Below are 21988 nucleotides of genomic sequence, written 5' to 3'. Positions count from 1 at the left end.
TGTGGTGCTTGGAGCGTGACCACAACCCAAAGGATATTCAGTCAATGATACTGATGTTTCAGGCTCTGTCAGATTTCAGTGAGAATGACTGAGGCTGCTGGGCCTCATGGCCTCCTACGTCCTGCTAGTGGCTCATGCCAGATGGCATATGTGGGCTGTGCAGTGGGACTGGAAATTCCAGTGGACGCAGCAGCAGAGAAATCTCTCCAACATGGTCCAGATCTTGGAGGGGTACTGCGCGAGATCTGCAGTGGTGACTTTTGAACCGTGATTGGTCATTGACCCAATCACTCCCATTCTTCCCCCCCAAACAATTTCTTGACTAGTAAATGAGTCCACAATGCCACTTTCCACCAATGCCACTTCAGCTTGGGGTTCACAGGAAGATCATGGAATGACCAGGCCCAAGTCATTCTTGTGGCCCCGAGCTGGGCAAGAAGTCTGGTTTCCCGAGCTGGGCAAGAAGTCTGGTTTCCCGAGCTGGGCAAGGAGTCTGGTTTCCCGAGCTGGGCAAGAGTCTGGTATCCTGAGCTCTTGTGCATGGCCACGATCCTCTGATCAGCCTGCCCCTTTAGTGGATCTTCTGTCGCAGCAGCAGGGCATGGTTCTCCACCTGAACCTGTCCAGTCTTCAAAGAGAAAACTATCTTCCACCCAAAGTCTGTCTTGGCAGCCAGGTGTCCCTCCACCAAAACGGGATATGCCTTGCGTTGCCACAACATTTTGGCATGGTGTATAGACAAGTCTGACAACCCCTTCCACCACCCAATGTCTTCCGGAGGTTCTTCTGTCTGTTTTTGTTTTTGACCCAGCAGGGCTCTGCCTTGGGCATCCTCAAGGGCTATTTGTCTGCCATATTGGCTTTCCTCCGATTACCTGACAAACTCCTTTTTTTTTTTTATTTTTTAACTCCCATTGTTGGACAATTTCCTTAAGGGTCTTAACCAACTCTTTCCTCCTTCCCAGTTCCATATGCCCCAGTGGGATTTGAACTTGGTTCTTAATTATCTGATGTGCACTCCCTTTGAGCCACTTCACAATTGTCCACTTAGCCACAAAAAAGGCTGTTTTCAGAGTAAGCATGCAAGCACCTCTGCCCTCGGAGTGAGGTGGTGGCTCTTTCTTCTAAGCCATCTTTCCCCTCCATCTACACTTACCAGGAAGTGCAACATACTACCACTTTTTCTCCCTAAAGTGGTCACACCCTTTCATGTAGGCCAATCCATCACCTTGCTTACTTTTTATGCGCCACCCCCCAAACTAAGGAAGAGGAGAAACTCCACCATCTGGACCCAAAAAGCATTGGCATTCTACCTCAATCATGATCAAGAGCTCTGGGCGGGAGATAAACTCTTTGTGGGCACGAAGAAAGGTTGGGCAGTGCAGGAAAGAACCCTCACAAGATGGGTTGTTGTCTGCATTAAAATGTGCTACGCTTTGGCTAAGAAGCAACCCCCTGAGTTTGCATGCTCCCTCTACCATGGCAACAGCGGCAACCACTGCATTAGCATGCAGAGTTTCTGTCCTGGATATCTGCTAGACAGGAATGCAGGAGTCCTTGCACATGGTCACTAAATACTACTCCCTGAGCAGTCTGTCCTGCAGAGACGGCTACTTTGGTTCTTCGGTCCTGCAGGACTTCCTAGTATGATATTGGTTGGGTATCTATTCTAAGGTAAGGAATCCGCAACTGGATGGATCTATCAGATGAACAAGTTACTTACCTTCAATAACAAATGATCTTGTAGAACCATATTCTAGTTGCAGATTCCTTACCTACGCTCTGCGAACTGATCCTTAGGGGGCAGGGACTCCCTTTCAGGGCCCTAGTTCTGGCACCCCATTTCTGTGTTCTTGATGGCGCTCTGCCTCTGGGGAAAGACTGACGTCCGTGTGCCAGGGTGGTGCTTATGTTTGACCTGTGTCATATCTGGTGACCATGACTCCAACGACTGACATGGAGTGAACAGACGCCACCTGACGGTGCGCAGGGGTACTGCTCGAAGAAACAAATTTCCAGACGGACGCCTGTGGAAATGCTAAGGTAAAGAATCTACAGGTAGAATGTCTCTACCAGATAAATCGTTACCAAAGATAAGTAACTTGTTCTATAATAACCATTCTTTTGCGAACCACCTTGATTTTAGGATAGTTGGAGTGTATAAAGTGCTGTTCCTCCCTGTGTCGTCTTCTTCCCCCCCCCCCCCCTCTTTTAATTTCCTGCCTGACCTTTTTACTTCGTATAAACCACTCTACCTACTGTGTGAAGTCATGGATTTCAGAATATGATCACATTCACTGCATGGACCTGGAGAATAACTGCAGCGTAGATAGCATGAGGGCCTAGCCTCTTGTGTGTGTGTGGGGGGGGGGGGGGGGGGGGTTCTTTTATTTATTTTTTTTTTTTTTTTTTTTTTTGGGGTCTGGTTTCAAAAGAAGACTCCCATCTAGTTCTGAGTGAATCACACTGGGCATGTTACCATGGTCTGATTCTCCTTTCTCCTTTCTTCTCTTCCCCTTTCTTCACCCCTGCAAACATTACTTGTATTCAGCCCTTGCAATTGTGTACTTGGGCGCCTAGGCCACATCTAGTCCAGGTGGTTTGTCCCTCCTGCACCACCTCACCTCAAGCAAACTCATTTCTTGATAGCAAGTGTCCCATGACTACTTGTGTTCCCAGTTATCCTCCGTGCTGTCCCTTGTGAAGATCATATTCACAATATATAAAACATTTAACATGCTTTATTCTGTTTCTTACTGTTACTGTGTTCATTTTTAGCTCCCATACCTGATTGATGGGGATGTGAAACTCACTCAGAGCAACGCCATCCTCCGGTACATCGGGCGCAAATTCAACTTGTGTAAGTAGCAGAGCACTTTGTGCAAGGACGCAATGTACCGTGGGGGTGTGTGTGTGTGTTTTTTTTTTTTCTTCTAATAGCGGACACTGAATGTGTAACCAACCAGACCATACCGAAAAACTTCTGAACGTGATATCTTGAAGCAGTCTATTAGCCACTGCATATTCAGAGGGCTTCCAAAGTGCTCTTGTTCATGTCAACCTGAACTTAACCTGTGGTATTGCTGGTTCCTTTGCATGTGTAGTCTGTGGTACACAGCGCTTGCTTCTACACCTGGTATTGTACTGCACGTGTGTGTGTGTGTGTGTGTGTGTTTTTTTTTTTCTTTTTTTTTTTTCTCAGGCATCTCTTGATGTAGGTTTGGTGATTGTAGGTTGCCATTTGTGTGGTAACTTACATTAGTAAGCTTCTAGCACTGAGCTAATTGTAAAGGGGGGGCTGGTGGTAGAAAACTAAATTGTGGCAGTGTTCTTCAGACTTAATCGGCACGGAGGTGCAGTCATAGTTAAACTGCAGCAGCACTCAACCAGGGAATGTTGATATTGGCCCATACACCACAAGGATGGTTGCATTTTAGTTTGCATGATATCCGCAAACAATCCAAGTGGTATCCTGCAATAATCTGTGTGGAGGTTGTTAAATGACAAACCAGATCCCAGTAGTACAATATACATACATGAAGCATTGAGGCAAAGGACTGAAAGTTTGAGCTCCTTTGGTGTGGATGGAGGCCTAAAAGGCAGCTCTCCAGGCAGTCAATTCAAAATCACTTAACCATAGTTGGATCCCCATCCCCTAAATTCATCCTGGTTGTGAGTGTTCCCCCTCACTAGTATGCAGGACAGACTACACTGGGTGGTTCAGGCCGAGGGTATAGCTTCCATTGATGCAGCAGATGCAGTGTCACAAGAGGCCTGAAGCGCCTACTGAACCCAGATTGTTGCAGTTTATACATGTTCGGTGGCGTGTTGCTGCAGATACACTTGCTATGCATAGTCCCGCCATCTAGTGTTGGGCTCGGAGCGTTACAAGTTGTTCTTCAAAAAAGTAATGTGTTTTCTTTGTCACTGAATCGAATGGCTCCTCCCTTAGGTGAGACTGCACATGGGCATTGACTTATTTTGTTAGATTTTCTTTTCGCTGTCTGGTTCGGACGTGTTTCCTCTCGCTCCAAATTTCAATTCAGAAACGTTATAACTCTGTTTCACTGTCTGTATTCTCAATCTGTTATCGAGCCAGTAGTAGTCGGAAACCAGAAGACACCCCTTTGGGTGCGCACACCCAACTCTGGCCTGTTCAGGCCTACCACACCAAAGCATGATGGATCAAACTCCATTCCGATTCTGTTCTCGATGCCACGCAAAAGTCTTGTATACAGATCAACACATGGTATGTAATCTCTCAAAGTGTCGCAGAAAACTGAAGCTTGTCTGTCATTCCGGTTGAACACTGCGGGACTGGAGAGCGAGGAGACTTGAAATGGCATTGAAGTATAGGGTAAAATGACACCATAGAAGAGGAGGCACAGACAGCAGTTTCGATCCAGGACACCGACTCTGAAGCAGACTCTGATGAAGTCAGCCAACCGATCACTGCAGCTCAGCATGTGAGTATGACCGCCCCTACGCCCACTTCCAAGAGACCTATTAAGGCCTTCAGTGCACCACTGCCAGAAAGCTATGGTTCCACCTGAAAGAAAATCATCTGCAACCGACCTTCAGGTTCGGCACCGAAAAAGGCCACTCCTGTTTCGATTCTAGAGTAGATCTATTAAAAGCTCCACATCCAAGCCGACGTCCACACTCTTTGGAGTCGTAAGTTTGACACTTTTGGAGCCAAAACAGCAGGCTGTATTTTTGGGACCAAAAAAGTTCTCCACTTCAGAGCCGAAAAAATATTTTTATACAGAGCAACGAGGACTTTCGAGCTGATTTTAAAGCACAGCTCAGGCGTTCCATGATCAGTCCTCTAAAACAACATCAGAATATATTTCTGAAGAATCGATATCCAGGCTATACTTGAAATCCTGGACGCCAAACAAGGATACATATCTAAAAAGAGACTGGGAGGATCATTGCTTTACCTCCTCCACAAACCAAAAGAAAGTTGGCTTTTCAAGAAAATCTTGATATAGCTTCACCACCAGCAAAAATCTTTTAAAAGGAAGGAGAAACAGTTACCTTTACAAAGTTCTCCCACATTTGCCACAACATTCTTTCTTACCACTACCTGCTGCAACACCACCATTGCCTTCACCAACACGCTCCCCTACATATTCCCGTAGTGATACAGTTGACACCTGGGATTTGTATGATCCTGATTCCATACCACTAAATGACCCAGACCTCTATCCTTCCAAACCTTCACATCCTGAGGATAGCATAGCTCATACATGGGTCATTTCAAGAGCAGCTGCGTACCATGGGGTACAAATGCTTGCTGAACCTTTGGAGGAGGATTTTTTTTTTCCCATAAATTGTCCTCCACCCACTCACAATACCAGTGCTTGCCAATGTTGCCTGACATGCAGACGACATATTTAAAGAACCTGTTAAGGCTAGAATTTTAACACCACGATTAGAGGAAAAAATACAAGCCTGCACCAACAGACCCAGCTTACATCATGCAACGGGTACCACCAGACTGTCTAGCCAATCTTCAGGGGATACCCCTCCCTCGACAAAGCTGGAAGTTTTGATGCTGCTGGTAAGAGGGTTGCTACACAGGCAGCTATCCAATGGCGTTTTGCCAATTCACAAGTCCTACTAGCGAGAGATGAGTGGGCACACTGGGACGAAATGCAGGAAGTCTTACAACACCTGCCAAAAACATCAAGAAAGGGCTCATCAAATTGTTGAAGATCAGGCAATTAGCACCAACCAAATAAGATCTGCTCTTGATGCTGCAGATACAGCAGCTAGAACCATAAATACTGCTGTAACCATACATAGACATGCATGGTTATGATCTTCTGGTTTCAAACCAGAAATCCAACAAGCGGTGCTCAATATGCCATTTGATAAACACCCATTTGGTCCTGAGGTTGACACAACAATTGAAAAGCTCAGGAAAGACTGATACTGCAAAAGCTATGGGAGCTCTATACACTACACCTTATAGAGGCGCCTTTCGTAAGCAACTATTTAGAGGTTTCAAGCCCTAATCTGCAGACGCTTCCACCTCACAACCTAAACAAGGTCAACTACAATAACAAAGAGGCGCCTTTAGAGGATCTTATAAGAGTCCAACACTTCAGAGCCAGAGGCAAATTTCAAGCCTTAGTGTCACTACTCCATCAAAATAGTGACTTCTCAGTATACCACAACCCCACACATCTCCAATTCCACTCCCAATGGCAACATATCACCACAGACCAATGGGTACTTTCAATTATCCGCAATGGTCACTGCCTATAACCCATTTCTGCTCCTCCAAACACCCCCCGCTATCACAGGTTGTCCCAGAACACAACGTTCTGTTACAAGAGGTACAATCGCTATTACTAAAATAGGTAATGGAATTGGTTCCAGAATCTCAACACGGAACAGGGGTATATTCACTATACTTCCTCATTCCCAAAAAGGATGGCCCACTCAGACCCATTCTAGATCTCAGACCACTAAATCTATATATCCTGTCAGAACACTTTCACATGGTAACTCTGCAGGATGTCATTCCACTACTGCAAAAACAAGATTACATGACTGCATTGGATCTCAGAGATGCATAGTTTCATATCCCCATACATCCAGCTCATCAAAAATACCTAAGGTTTGTAATATTGGGAAACTACTACCAATTCTAAGTTCTTCCATTCGGCATTACAGCTCCAAGGGTTTTCACAAAATGTCTGGCGTTAGTAGCAGCTTACCTAAGAAGACCACACATTCAGGTCTTTCCTTATCTAGACGACTGGCTAATAAAATCAAGCAACATTATACAATGTCAGCAAAACACAAAGCACAGGTTCAGCCTTACCTAGGTGCTATTCTCAATACCCAGAAAGCCTTAGCCTATCCAAATACACAAAGGATACAAGCTTTTCAAAATCTCATCACAGATGCAGCCAAATCAGCATTCCGCTGTAAGGTTTATCATGAAACTGTTGGGAATGATGGCATCTGCATAGCAATAGTACCGCTTGCAAGATTAAACATGAGAATACTACAACAGTGCCTCTCCCAGCAATGGTCTCGAGCACAGGGTCAATTGCAGGATCTAGTGTTAGACTGCCAAACACACCTCTTCAATGGTGGAATCACAACAATTAATAAAGGGGCGGTCGTTTCAGGACCCCGTGCCTCAGACCACAATAACAGATGCATCCATGATAGGTTGGGGAGCTCTCCTCAACAACCTTACCTTACAAGGGGAAGTGGAATTCAATACAGTTAACTTATCACTTAAACCATTTTGAATTGTTAGCTGTGTTCCTTGCCCTAAAAGCTTTTCAACCCCTTCTCAAGCACAAAACTCTTAATACAGTGCTGTCATATTGTGTGTTTTTATTATCTGAAGAAACAAGGAGGAACACATTCATCTCAACTGTCCCTTCTACCCCAAACAATTTTGAAATGGGCAATTAACAATCACGTTTACTTGCTAGCAGAATACATCCCAGGGATACGCAATCAGCTAGCAGACCTGCTAGGCAGGACACAGCAACAGATACACGAATAGGAGATTCACTCTTGGGTACTTCAATAGTGCTTTCAAATGTGGGGAACACCTGAAATAGACCTATTTGCAACAAGCAAACGCAAAATGGCAAAACTTCGCATCCAGGCACCCCCACTCTCTGTCCCAGGGCAATGCTCTATGGATCAACTGGTCTGGGATATTTGCTTATGCTTCCCCCCTAATTCCATTTCTGGTCAACAAACTGTCACCTAGATCTTCCAAACAGACCGGATTTGTTAACACAAAACAAGGGTCAAATCGGGCAACCCCATCCCAGTGTTCTCAACTTAGCGATTTGGCTCCTGAAGTCATAGAATTTGGATACTTAAAACTTCCATTCGAATGTATGGAAGTTCTGAAACAAGCATGCAAACCTACAACTAAGCAATGCTATGCTAACAAGTGGAAACCTTTTTGTTTACTGCTGTCAACCTAGAAATATAGACCCACTTAAAGCATCAATACAAGATATTGCATGCTACCTGCTTCATTTACAAAAGGGAAATTTAGCTTTCTTCTCTATGAAAATTAATCTCTCCATATCAGCATCCTTACAAACTATACAACATACTTCTCTTTAGAGTTCCTGTTATTACAGCCTTCCACCAAGAACCCCATCAGTTCTGCTTGGAATCTGAATATCGCATGAATGCATGGGCTCAAATGGTGGTCCCATTTGTCTTGAGTACAATATTTAATTTCTGACTTGGAAATTTGCTTTCTCAGTAGCAATTACTTCATTAAGAAGTGTTTGGTGAAATACAAGCATTAACTTTGGAGGAACCTTTTTTCCAAGTACACAAACATAAAGTAGTACTTAGGAGTAATCCAATTTTTTTGCCAAAAGTAGCTTCTCCTTTTCACATTAACCAAACTGTGGAATTGCCAGTCTTCTTCACACAGCCAGACTCCACTGCTGAAAGAGCTTTCATACTCTTGACCTTTTAAAAGAGCTCTAATGTACTATGTTGATAGAACAAGAGTTTAGGAAAACTCAATAGCTTTTTGTTGCTTTTCAGCAACCACATAAAGGAAATCCTGTCTCTAAACAAGGATTAGTTATATGGATTGTTAAATGCATTCAAACATGTTACATTAAAGCAAAAATACATCTTTTAATAAAGCCTAAGGCACATTCCACTAGGAAAAAAGGTGCTTCCATGGCTTTTTTTTTTTATTTTTATTTTTTTAAGGTAACCTACCAATGGCAGACTTGTGTAAAGCTGCCACATGGTCCACTCCACATATTTACTAAACAGTACTGTGTGGATGTAGTTTCAAAACAGGCCAATGTTGGTCAAGCTGTAGTTAAAACATTTTCAAACTACTTCCACTCCTGCAGGCTAGCCACTTCTGTTTTGGGAGAAGGACTGCTTTTTAGGCTATGCATAGCATGTGTATCTGCAGCTACACATGCCACTGAACGGAAAATGTCACCCAGTGTACATCCGTTCATGGCATGTAGTGCTATAGATTCATGTGCACCCTCCCTCCTTCCCAGAAGTCTGTAGTCGTGGCAGCATATGTGTGTGTGTGTGTGTGTGTGTGTGTGTGTATATATATATATATATATATATTTAAGTGTGTGTATATAGTGTTTTACATGGATATCATTTACTTCATTTAGTTGTACATTTATATTCGTTCACTCTATCACTCCTTCCTACAACCTTCTGCGGGAAAGCAATATAACAAAGGAGTCTATGCCTATGCGCACTACCTCCAAAGGGAGGAGTCATTTGATCCTGTTACGCAGAAGAAAGACTTCTTTGAAGAAAAATAACTTGTAACACTTTGAGCCCAACACTGTAGATGGCGGGACTATGCACAGCATAGTATGTGAATCTGCAGCACTACATGCCATAGACAGATGTACACTGGGTAAGTGACATTTTCCATATACAGCAGGTGGTGGTGGTGGTTTGGGGGGGGGAGGGATACAAATATCCTTCCTTGCACTAGGGCACGTGAACCTGAACTATGCTGCTGGTTCAGGCTGAGCTGTGAAGGCCACCCACTGTCTGGGGCTCCTGAGCCAATGGCGGTCCTGCAAGCTGAATTTTATGCATAATTTTGCCACATGCTAGCAGATGCTCACTTAATATCAGTTTTGCGAGTAACTGATGAAAATAGTTGCTGAAATCCGTATAGAGTTCTGTGAAGTGTAAACATGTCACATCACAGCATCTTGTTTGCATTTTGTTTTAGGTGGTGTAGGTGAGACCGAAATGACCAGAGTGGATGTTTTAGTGAACCAAGTCATGGACTTCCGCATGGGACTGGTTAATATTGCATACAATCCGAACTTTGTGAGTTTATTTTTATATTTACAGTACTTGTGGCTTGTGCATAAGAGTGGGAGGCGGGTTTATCTAATGGTGTACTGGTGGTGGACTAATACTGTACGGTTTTTCGTGCAAGGCAGTCTTCCTTGTAAAGGCATGTGGTGGTGTGCCTTTCTGCAGAGCTTCTTGCCCGATTTAACTTTTCTGACCGTGCTTTCTTTTTTTAATGTAGGAGAGTCTAAAGAGCCCATATCTGGAGAAACTCCCTGATAAACTGAAGCAGTTTTCACAGTTCCTTGGAGAGCGGAAGTGGTTTGCAGGAGAAAAGGTATTTTTGGATTGTTGGTGCTCAGGGGGTTTGGGGAGTGTGTGTGTGTGTAGGAGGGAGTACTCCCTTGCTGCTGTGGTTGAACCCAAAGACTTTGTGGAGTGTGATCAATCTGCCAGTCCACAGCCATCTGCAACATTTAGAATGCTGTGGGCTACATGGGGAAACTAGCCCAGACGGCAGCGGTGCTGGTCGTTGAAAGGCAGTTTTAAGTGTGGAAAGGGTTGTGGTTTATTTGTGATGAGAGAATGGGAGAAAGGTGACTATGGGTAAAAGAAGGCTGGTAAATTTACAAGACTTTAGTGATTGCAGTCACTTGTGATCGCCCTTGTTCCTACGAGGATGCACAGCTTGTGGCAGCTGGCCTTATAGCTGTTGTCAGTGGTTCCTGACATACTGCAGTACTTAAACCCAGTCTTCTCTCCTCAGATCACCATTGCCGATTTCTTAATGTATGATGTTCTTGATCAACATCGGATGTTGGAGGCCACTTGTCTTGATTCCTTCCCCAACCTGAAGACCTTTATGCAGCAGTTTGAGGTAACTCTTGTAGTATCTTACTGTTTAGGGATGCTTGTCTGAGTGTACTTTAGTGACTTTAATCCTTCCAGGCTGTTTGTTCCTGTAGGGCCTGGATATCCTTCTGGAATGGAGGGTTGTGCTTATGGGTGACCTAACTACTTGTTCACCAAGGAAGGTTTCATGGTGCTGAACGAACCCAGGTGGGGCGATAGTGACGGAGCATCTTATTTGAGCAAACAATTAATTCTAAGTTCCTGATGGAGTTTGGCAGATGGAATAATCTGTCACAAACTTGACGGATAGCTTGGGTGCACTATTGCAAGTGCACTATATACTTCGGCACTAGTAATACGGTGGGTGGGATATCCATTACATTTGTAAAAGAGTATCTCTTCTACCAAACTCTGATTCTGGTGTGAAGTGGGTTTTTTTGAGAGTACGCAGCACTCTGGTCAAAGCATTCCAGAAACGTCTGGTTCAAAGTCTCTTTATTTTAGACGCGTACAGATTATGATCAGATGGGAGCACAGATCAATGAAAAGTGGTTAGGGGTGCAGTGCTAAGTGATGAATCCGGAAGGTTGGATCAGAATTATAGAAACCATTGCTTACCTGGCAAAGTTGATTAAACTGAATCATTTAGTTCACTGTCAGTGTGCTTGAGAAGACCAGAGAAAGATGCGGTTTACTTCTGGTACCTCTGGTCTGTTTGGTGGCTGATCTGTATTTATGGCAGCCTATTGCCTTAGTGGGGGTAATTGAGAGAGACAATTGCAGTAGTCCAGCTTGGATGCAATATTGAAGTTATAGTACTTCTCAAACACAATATTTATTGATTCATATATCCACCAAATGAAATTCTTTGTGTGAGGAAAAATAAAGAACTAAAGTGTGTGTTGGTCTTGGATGTTTACACTTTGTTTTAATGGATGCTTCTAACCGCAGATTCATCACTTTTCAGAATCTAATCCAGGTGCCAGACTTGATCTGGAAACATTTTAGCAATGCTCCTGCAAGTTGCTAGGTGCTGGTGTTGCTACCCTTTTCTGCTGATGTCAGTCCCTTTATTTCTACACATTCTAACCCATATTCTGAGTTCTGCTCCCAGTTTTGTCTGTCTACTGGGACCATCTAAACAAAAACCAGTGTGCTAGGAAACACTGTTCTCTTCTAAAACTACAGCTTTCAAACCATGACAGGACTACCAGACAGATGTCGGTTATGGTCCTGCATGAGATGTCTCTGGATTTTGGGCTCAGTGTATGTCTCAAGTAGTGTGGCAAGTGTACCCTCATGCACCAAAATGGATCTGGGTTCAGGAAGCAAAGCTGCTCATCAGAAGAAACAAGAAGTTGCAGCCTTCACAGGTCCCACTCCAAGTCCAGGGCGTGGACCTGCTCACAAGGCCACTCCTGCAAAAGATAGTCCTCAGGTAAGTTGCAGTCCAAAGACAAAGTAAAATGGAACTCAACTCTCATTGTCGGACAGTAGCAAGTTAGATTCCCTCGCATATTTTCTTTAGTCTTTCCACCTCTGGTTCTCTATTTGTGCAGCCTGTCTCTTAGCTCGTCCTGGTGCACCCTGACAACAGGTTGAAGACCTTAAGGAGTACATTTTGTAGATATGTAGGACTCTCTAGCTCCCTCTGACATGCCTGGGGCGAATGGTGGGCAGGAGGTGGGGGACAGAATTTGCATTGGCCGTCAGGTTACAGCTGATTGATCGTACTCTGCGCCATCTGACCTCTTTGGATCTTCGATGGGCTCTGGACTACTTCTGGTTCAGACCTCCACCCAGGAGCCATGACCTGTGACTGTTCCTCCATCACTGCTGGTAATGATGCTGCTATTGGAGGATCCAGTGCTGGGTCTGATGTCCGACCCCGAACTAGTGTCAGCACGGTCATGACATCGGTTGCCCTTTACTGATTTAATAGTGAAACCGATCACCATACAGCCTGACTCTAATAGTGTTCCTCTTCTAAAGTACCCTTAGTTTCTTTTATCTTTTCAGCTCTGATTCTCTTCAGTGCTTGACACCACCCACAGGTGATGATAGTGATGGGCTTGATAGTTCATTTGATAAAGGATTGAACTTCATTTGGCCCTCAAACCGAAGAGTGCTTCCTTAGTTGTAGGTCCAAGACATCAGCTGCATGTCAAATTACCACAGCAACCTTCCACTTGGGTTAAGCAAAATGTTCTTTTGGAGATCTTGTAGCCTTGGCCAGCTACTTCTGAGCCCTTGCTCCCATTCAATGAGGCCCTCACTAACACTTGAATGGGCACTTGTCAAAACCCTGTTCTTAGCCACCTGTGAATAGGCAGGTATCAAGACCTCAAACCAGTGCCTAGTGATCCTGCTATCCTCACTTAACACCCTACTCTGGAAAGTCTTGTGGTTCAGGCTTCAACCACCAAGATGAACACAAACTCATTCCCCACGTTTCTGCCAGATAGCGAGTGTAAACTGATGGAGGTGTTCAGAAGACTAATTCTCTTCGACCAGCCTAGCATGGAGGTCAGTTGAGGCAGTTTATTTGTTGGATCACTCTACAGACACCCCTGGGACATGGCCATCGATCTTGCCGGCAGACCTGGAAGACCAAAGTCATCACTGGCTCACACCATTCAGGATGGTCAAGATGCAGCCAAACACATGATTCTTCTTGGCTGTGATAATGCTGATTGCCTTGGAAGGGTGGTTGGCACCAGTGTGAGGCTCCGTTACTTAGCGGGGGTGCCGGAAGAAATTTGCGGCTAACGGTAAGTCTCCAGGACAGACCCCTAATATGCAAACTGTCAGTTGTCCTGTTTGTTTTTGCCTTTGGCCCTGCAAGGCCTTGTTGTGGGCGTGACTTTTAGGGGTTGGCAGCACTTTTGAACTTTTTAAGTTGACTGGACTGGTCCTTGTTGAAGTTGCTTTTTACTAAAGTTTTGTCATGCATATTGCTCCCAAACTGTTGTGATGCCATATTGGTACCATAACTTGGTTGGAATCTTTCTCGAGTGTATGCCGTTCGAGCTGATGCACAGCTGCTTATTGAGTCGCCTGACATTGAAGACTGTCTTCCTCATTGCAGTCACTTCAAGCACTCAGTGTAACTGCCCTACACTAAATTTTCTCAACAGACTGGGCAAGAAGGCTGCCTTGGGCCTCAACATGAAAGTTGTGAATCGTAGGGACATTGGGCAACCAGACCAAAGTCATGTCTTCTTTGCACATTTGGAAACCCATCACATTTCTAACAGTCCGTGCCCTGCATCACCCCTTGAAAGTGGAGGAGAGACTCGTCAGGTTGGACCCCACGAGTGTAAAGCTTTTAGATCTGTTGCACCAGCAACATTTGGATGGGCGATCCGCTTTTTGTAGGGTTCTCTGGGGCAAAGAAAGGTACAGCATACAGAAAAGGGCCCGGTCAATATTGTGAAATCTCTTGCATTAAGATCTGCTACACACTGACCACTCGCAAGGCTGCACATGTTCCTTCTGAGGCAATGGTCACAAGCAGGCCAAGACTCTACCCTTTGGCTCAAGTGACCATTACGACCCACCAGGCCAGACTCCTCAATCCACAAACTGGTACTGAACCCACAAGCCCTACACAGGTGCTTCCAGCAGTGGGGCACTTGAGGATTGACCTGGTGGCAACTTCTAAATCCCATAACTTCACCTCCAAATAACCGTGCCCATTGACTATGTGCTATGGATTAACTAGTCTGGGATAGTTGCATACACTTTTCCACATCTCCCACTCATTTCTGACATGGCAAAGCAGGTGTCCATTGCTCTCATTTCTAGTGGTGCCAATCCCTGGACCAGACAGTGTCTCCTCGAGGTGTCTGTCAGCCCTCACAAGAAGCTCCATACAAGACCGGAATTTCTCACTCAGTCTCTGGGCCAGCTCTGTGACCCAGACTGCAGACCGCTCAACCAAGAACACTCCATGTGCCTGTTATGTGGAAAAGCGGAAACAATGTGTCCACTGTTGCATTGTTTAACCTATAAACCTCCCAGATCTCAGTTCAGGTTATCGTTTGCTACTTGCTTCACATCCAAAAGGCTGTATTACCGTACACTTCCATCCACCTACACTTGACTGCAATTGCAGAATAAGCAACGGAAGCCCTGCTTCAAAATTCCTATAGTTAAAGCTTTCATGGAGGGCCTTATAAGGATTATACCTGCCAAAATGCCTCCGGCCCTATCTAAGTTAAAATGTAGGTTCGATGGCATCTGTCGCTGTAGATACACATGGTATGCATGAGCTCGCCATCTGGTGTTGGGTCGGAGTGTTACAAGTTGTTTTTCTTCGAAGAAGTGTTTTCGAGTCACGGGACCGAGTGACTCCTCCTTCTGTGCTCATTGCGCATGGGCGTCGACTCCATCTTCGATTGTTTTCTTTCCGCCATCGGGTTCGGACGTGTTCCTGTCGCTCCGAGTTTCGGAACGGAAAGATAGCTGAAACCAGAAGATTTTCGACGGTATCGTTGCGATCCGGTTCGAGATAGACACATACGACGACGCGTTGAACATCGAAGCGCTTCGGTGCCCTTCGGGGTAGATTTCGGCACCCCGTCGGGGCCTAGTCGGCCCGACCGCGTGGAGAACAACGCCGATGGAACGGACCCCGTTTCGATTCTGCCCCGAATGCCACAACAAATATCCTTATACGGACCTACACTCGGTCTGTAACCTGTGCCTGTCACCCGAGCACAGCGAAGAATCCTGTGAGGCCTGTCGGGCGTTCCGGTCCCGAAAAACTCTGCGCGACCGTCGAGCGAGAAGACTGCAGATGGCGTCCACGCGAAAGGAGCGTCGACAGTTCGAGACAGAAGAGGGAACAGGAGGAATCCTTTTCCATCCAGGATTCAGACTCCGACGAGCTAGACTCTACAAAAACTGTGAGTAAGACGTCGAGATCAGAACTTAAAAAAGGAAAGAAGGCCCAGGGGACGCCACTGCCAACCGGCCATGGCTCCACCCAAATTCTCGGTGACCAACAATCGGCACCGAAAAAGGCCCATTCAGTGTCGAGATCGTCCGACTTCGGTCGAGACACCGGCACGCAGCCTCCTCTGGACCGAGAGAGTGCTAAACAGAAGCATCGACACCGAGAGTTCGGTGTCGACACGGATCGACGCCGAGACAGTGGCGCCGAAGACCATAGAGGCCAAGAATTTTCGGCACAGAAAAAGAGGAAGGTTACCTCGGAGCCGAAAAAACAATCAACAGGGTTTTCGGAGCCGAAAAAAGCGACATCAGACCCTGTTTCAGGCTCCTATACTGAAGAGCATTCTATGTCTTCACAAATGAAGAAACATAGATTTGAACAAGAACTGCAATCCACTGACGTGGATCACACGCAAAAGCGTATCTTTATCCAGCAGGGGACTGGGAAGATCAGTACCCTTCCACCTGTCAAACGAAAGAGAACGCTTCAGTTTACTCCTCAGCAACAAACAGCACAAAAGGTAACACCTCCTCCCTCGCCTCCACCTGTAACTCCGGCTTCGCCAACTTACACCCCGTCACATTCGCCAGCTCACACCGCCATGAGCCACGATGACCAAGATCAGGATGCGTGGGACTTGTACGACGCACCAGTGTCTGATAACAGCCCAGACACATACCCAACTAGGCCATCACCACCGGAAGACAGCACAGCCTACTCACAAGTGGTGGCTAGAGCAGCACTATTCCATTTGGAACTACACTCGGAACAAGTAGAGGATGATTTTTTATTTAACACCCTCTCTTCAACCCACAGCTCCTACCAAAGCCTGCCGATGCTCCCAGGCATGCTACGCCATGCAAAGGACATTTTCAAGGAGCCAGTTAAAAGTAGGGCAGTGACGCCTAGGGTGGACAAAAAGTATAAGGCGCCTCCTACGGACCCTGTATTCATCACCTCTCAGCTGCCACCAGATTCTGTGGTGGTAGGGGCTGCCAGAAAACGGGCAAATTCACACACTTCTGGGGATGCACCTCCCCCAGATAAAGAAAGCAGGAAGTTCGATGCAGCCGGGAAGAGGGTTGCTGTCCAAGCAGCAAACCAGTGGCGCATCGCAAATTCACAAGCGCTGCTAGCGCGATACGACAGAGCCCACTGGGATGAGATGCAGCATCTCATTGAACATCTCCCAAAAGATCTGCAAAAAAGAGCAAAACAGGTTGTTGAGGAGGGTCAAAACATTTCCAACAATCAAATACGCTCCTCCATGGATGCAGCGGACACGGCCGCAAGGACCATTAATACGTCGGTTACCATCCGTAGGCACGCATGGCTCAGAACGTCTGGATTCAAGCCAGAAATTCAGCAGGCAGTGCTTAACATGCCAGTAAACAAGAAACTTCTGTTCGGTCCGGAGGTCGACACAGCCATAGAAAAGCTCAAGAAGGACACTGCCAAGGCCATGGGAGCACTCTACTCCCCGCAGAGCAGAGGATCTTATAACACCTTCCGCAAAACACCTTTTAGAGGAGGGTTTCGGGGTCAGGCCACACAAGCTAGCACCTCACAGTCCGCACCGCCCACCTACCAGGGACAGTACAGGGGAGGTTTTCGGGGCCAGTATAGAGGGGGGCAATTCCCTAGGAATAGAGGAAGATTTCAAAGCCCCAAAACCACTACCAACAAGCAGTGACTCACACGTCACTCACCCCTCCCACACAACACCAGTGGGGGGGAGGATACGTCAATATTACGAAGCATGGGACAAAATAACTACAGACACATGGGTCCTGGCAATTATCCAACATGGTTATTGCATAGAATTCATGCAATTCCCTCCAGACATACCACCAAAATCACAAAATTTATCAAAATACCATTCACAGCTTCTAGAGATAGAAGTTCAAGCACTACTGCAAAAAAATGCAATAGAATTAGTACCAAGCACACAAATAAACACAGGAGTTTATTCACTGTACTTCTTGATACCAAAAAAGGACGAAACACTGAGACCAATTCTAGACCTCAGGGTAGTAAACACATTCATCAAATCAGACCACTTTCACATGGTCACACTACAAGAAGTGTTACCATTGCTCAAAAAACACGACTACATGACAACCCTAGACCTCAAGGACGCATATTTCCATATACCAATACATCAATCACACAGGAAATATCTAAGGTTTGTATTCAAAGGAATACATTACCAATTCAAAGTATTGCCTTTTGGTTTAACAACCGCTCCAAGAGTATTCACAAAATGCCTAGCAGTAGTCGCTGCACACATCAGAAGGCAGCAAATACATGTGTTCCCGTATCTAGACGACTGGCTAATCAAAACCAGTTCGCTCACACAATGCTCAAACCACACAAATCAAGTCATACAAACCCTCTACAAACTAGGGTTCACCGTCAACTTTGCAAAATCAAACATTCTGCCAAGCAAAGTACAGCAATATCTAGGAGCCATAATAGACACGACAAAAGGAGTAGCAACGCCAACTCCACAAAGGATCCACAATTTCAACAGGGTCATTCAACACATGTCTCCAAACCAAACAATACAAGCAAGAACAATACTACAGCTCCTAGGCATGATGTCCTCATGCATAGCCATTGTCCCAAACGCAAGACTGCACATGAGGCCCTTACAACAGTGCCTAGCCTCACAGTGGTCTCAAGCACAGGGTCACCTTCTAGATCTGGTGTTGCTAGACCGCCAAACTTACCTCTCGCTTCTATGGTGGAACAGTATAAATTTAAACATAGGGCGGCCTTTCCAAGACCCAGTGCCACAGTACGTAATAACAACAGATGCTTCCATGACAGGGTGGGGAGCACATCTCAATCAACACAACATAAGAGGACAATGGAACATACATCAAACAAAACTGCATATAAATCATCTAGAATTATTAGCAGTTTTTCAAGCACTAAAAGCTTTCCAACCAATCATAACCCACAAATACATCCTTGTCAAAACAGACAACATGACAACGATGTATTATCTAAACAAACAAGGAGGAACACATTCAACGCAGTTAAGCTTGTTGGCTCAAAAAATATGGAAGTGGGCAATCCACCATCAAATTGGTCTAATAGCACAGTTTATTCCGGGGATCCAGAATCAGCTGGCAGACAATCTCTCTCGATCACCAGCAAGTCCACGAATGGGAAATCCACCCACAGATTCTGAACACCTACTTCACACTCTGGGGAACACCACAAATAGACTTATTTGCAACAAAAGAGAACGCAAAATGCCAAAACTTCGCGTCCAGATACCCACACAAGCAATCCCAAGGCAATGCCCTATGGATGAACTGGTCAGGAATATTTGCTTACGCTTTTCCTCCTCTCCCTCTCCTTCCTTACCTAGTAAACAAATTGAGTCAAAACAAACTCAAACTCATTTTAATAGCAACAACGTGGGCAAGACAACCCTGGTACACAACACTGCTAGATCTGTCTGTAGTACCACACATCAAACTGCCCAACAAACCAGATCTGTTAACGCAACACAACCAACAGATCAGACACCCGGACCCAGCATCGCTGAATCTAGCAATCTGGCTCCTGAAATCCTAGAATTCGGACACTTACAACTTAGCCAAGAGTGTATGGAAGTCATAAAGCAGGCCAGAAGGCCATCCACTAGACACTGCTACGCAAGTAAGTGGAAAAGATTTGTTTGGTACTGCCATCATAATCAGATACAACCACTAGACGCAACTCCAAAACATATAGTAAATTACTTGCTCCATTTACAAAAAGCAAAGCTAGCCTTCTCTTCTATTAAAATACACCTTGCAGCAATATCTGCATACCTGCAAACTACATATTCAACTTCCTTGTATAGGATACCAGTTATCAAAGCATTCATAGAAGGGCTTAAAAGAATTATACCACCAAGAACACCACCTGTTCCTTCATGGAACCTAAACGTGGTTCTAACAAGACTCATGGGCCCACCTTTCGAACCCATGCACTCTTGCGGAATACAATTCCTAACCTGGAAAGTTGCCTTTCTCATCGCCATTACATCTCTAAGAAGAGTAAGTGAAATTCAAGCGTTCACAACACAAGAGCCTTTTATACAAATACATAAAAATAAGGTCGTCCTACGACCTAATCCAAAATTTTTACCCAAAGTTATTTCACCATTCCATCTAAATCAAACGGTAGAACTACCAGTTTTTTTCCCACAGCCAGATTCTGTGGCTGAAAGAGCACTACATACATTAGATGTCAAAAGAGCATTAATGTACTACATTGACAGAACAAAGAACATCAGAAAAACTAAACAGCTATTTATTGCATTCCAAAAACCTCATGCAGGTAACCCAATATCAAAACAAGGTATAGCCAGATGGATAGTTAAATGCATCCAAATCTGCTACCTTAAAGCAAAAAGACAACTGCCCATTACTCCCAGGGCACATTCAACAAGGAAAAAAGGTGCTTCAATGGCCTTTTTAGGAAACATCCCAATGCAGGAAATATGTAAGGCAGCCACTTGGTCTACGCCTCACACATTCACCAAACACTACTGTATAGATGTGCTATCCGCACAACAAGCTACAGTAGGTCAAGCTGTATTAAGAACTCTATTTCAGACAACTTCTACTCCTACAGGCTAAACCACCGCTTATGGGGAACTAACTGCTTACTAGTCTATGCATACCATGTGTATCTACAGCGACAGATGCCATCGAACTGAAAATGTCACTTACCCAGTGTACATCTGTTCGTGGCATCAGTCGCTGAGATTCACATGGACCCACCCACCTCCCCGGAAGCCTGTAGCAGTTCAGAAGTTACCTTCAATTTTGTACATTTGTATATATATTATTTAATCCTTTAATAGGTACATACTTACATTTTTCATTGCGCGGGCACTATTACTATAGTACAACTCCTACCTCACCCTCTGCGGGGAAAACAATCGAAGATGGAGTCGACGCCCATGCGCAATGAGCACAGAAGGAGGAGTCACTCGGTCCCGTGACTCGAAAACACTTCTTCGAAGAAAAACAACTTGTAACACTCCGACCCAACACCAGATGGCGAGCTCATGCATACCATGTGAATCTCAGCGACTGATGCCACGAACAGATGTACACTGGGTAAGTGACATTTTCATTATCACACAATTCAGGGTTTAGTTACTCCGAAGGAGTGTCCTGGCGCATTGGACTACCTTACCACAATACCCAGTACACTTATCTTCAATATTGCACCCCACTTAGTCCTTCTCTCCAGATTGTTCTGCCGTTCAGCAGATGAGTAGCCTAAGGGAGGAGCCATATCAGGTCTTCAGACTTGAAACTTAGTTGAAGAATAACAAGTTGCAAACATCCAGGCCCAACACTAGAACAGAGTTTACAGCGCCACATGCTACGAGTAGATAAAGCGTAAGTAACAGTTTCCGTTTATATTGGAAGATGGTCAGTTTTTTTTTTTTTTTTAAATTAACATTTTATTTTAAGTAGTTGGTGTGTGTCTTTTCTACAACCCCCCCCCCCCCCCCCCCCCCCCCCCCGTGTTCTCCTTCGTGGAAACAAAACTAGCAGGGACAAATGCCCTTGCCATCTCCTTCATACATTTGGGCACAGAGGAATACAAGCAAATGTTACCACAAAATATGCAGACTAGTGGCAGGCGCTCGTTCTTCATTCGGTCTCAGTCGCTCAGGGAATGTGAGCTCACACAAAGTTGAGGCACTTGACAACATTGATGCTACATCTGTATCATAGACATCGATGAGATTTTTCAGTGGAGGACAGGCATGTTCTAGTTGTATGGAAGATATTTCTAGTTGAACACAGTGAAGAGCGCGCCACTTTAATGGTAGATCTAAATGAGTGCGGGGCACTATCTATGCACCTATGAAACAAGGACTTTGTAAATGCCACACCTTGTACAAGCATATCCAATCCATTCTTGGTCATACACGGGTGATAAGTTCTTGGACTCGCTTTACATTATCCTTCTCGGCAACCAAATTCCCAATGAGAGGGTCTCTGATCAATGACCTTGTATTTTCAGGAGGCTCTAGAATGGGTTGCCTTAAGTCTCTATATTCTTTTATGGCATTCTACAAGTCCGGTCTTGAGTGCTAAAAATTTTTTCTAAAGTAGAGCTATATCCACGACTTTCGTGCATTTGTGTTTGCAGCTTGTGTTGCTGTAGTTCATATGCTGTACACGCCTGCCATCTAGTGTTGGGCATGGATGTGCAAACTTCTTTTGAAGAGATTTATGTTTTAAGGTGACTTGTGATAAGCCCCCCGAAACCCTGAATGCATAAGGACTCATTCCACCTTGGATTTATTTGTTTTTTTCTTATATCGGGTTG

At 45.0% G+C, this 21988-nt stretch overlaps 1 protein-coding gene across 1 annotated transcript in view; it reads left to right on the top strand.

Moving 5' to 3' along the window:
* The window catches only part of LOC138299791 (glutathione S-transferase Mu 5-like), a 70083-nt gene that overhangs the window by 44312 nt on the left and 3783 nt on the right, over nucleotides 1-21988 (top strand). The window contains exons 4-7 of the mRNA XM_069238347.1: nucleotides 2779-2860; nucleotides 9749-9849; nucleotides 10058-10153; nucleotides 10583-10693. Coding sequence (XP_069094448.1) covers nucleotides 2779-2860; nucleotides 9749-9849; nucleotides 10058-10153; nucleotides 10583-10693 — 390 coding nt within the window. The remainder of the gene's footprint in view (nucleotides 1-2778; nucleotides 2861-9748; nucleotides 9850-10057; nucleotides 10154-10582; nucleotides 10694-21988) is intronic.

The sequence above is a fragment of the Pleurodeles waltl genome, chromosome 6, assembly GCF_031143425.1.
Source record: "Pleurodeles waltl isolate 20211129_DDA chromosome 6, aPleWal1.hap1.20221129, whole genome shotgun sequence".
Classification (NCBI taxonomy): Eukaryota; Metazoa; Chordata; class Amphibia; order Caudata; family Salamandridae; genus Pleurodeles; species Pleurodeles waltl.
Note: the sequence above shows the minus strand (reverse complement) of the source record. Positions and strands in the feature narration are given on the sequence as shown.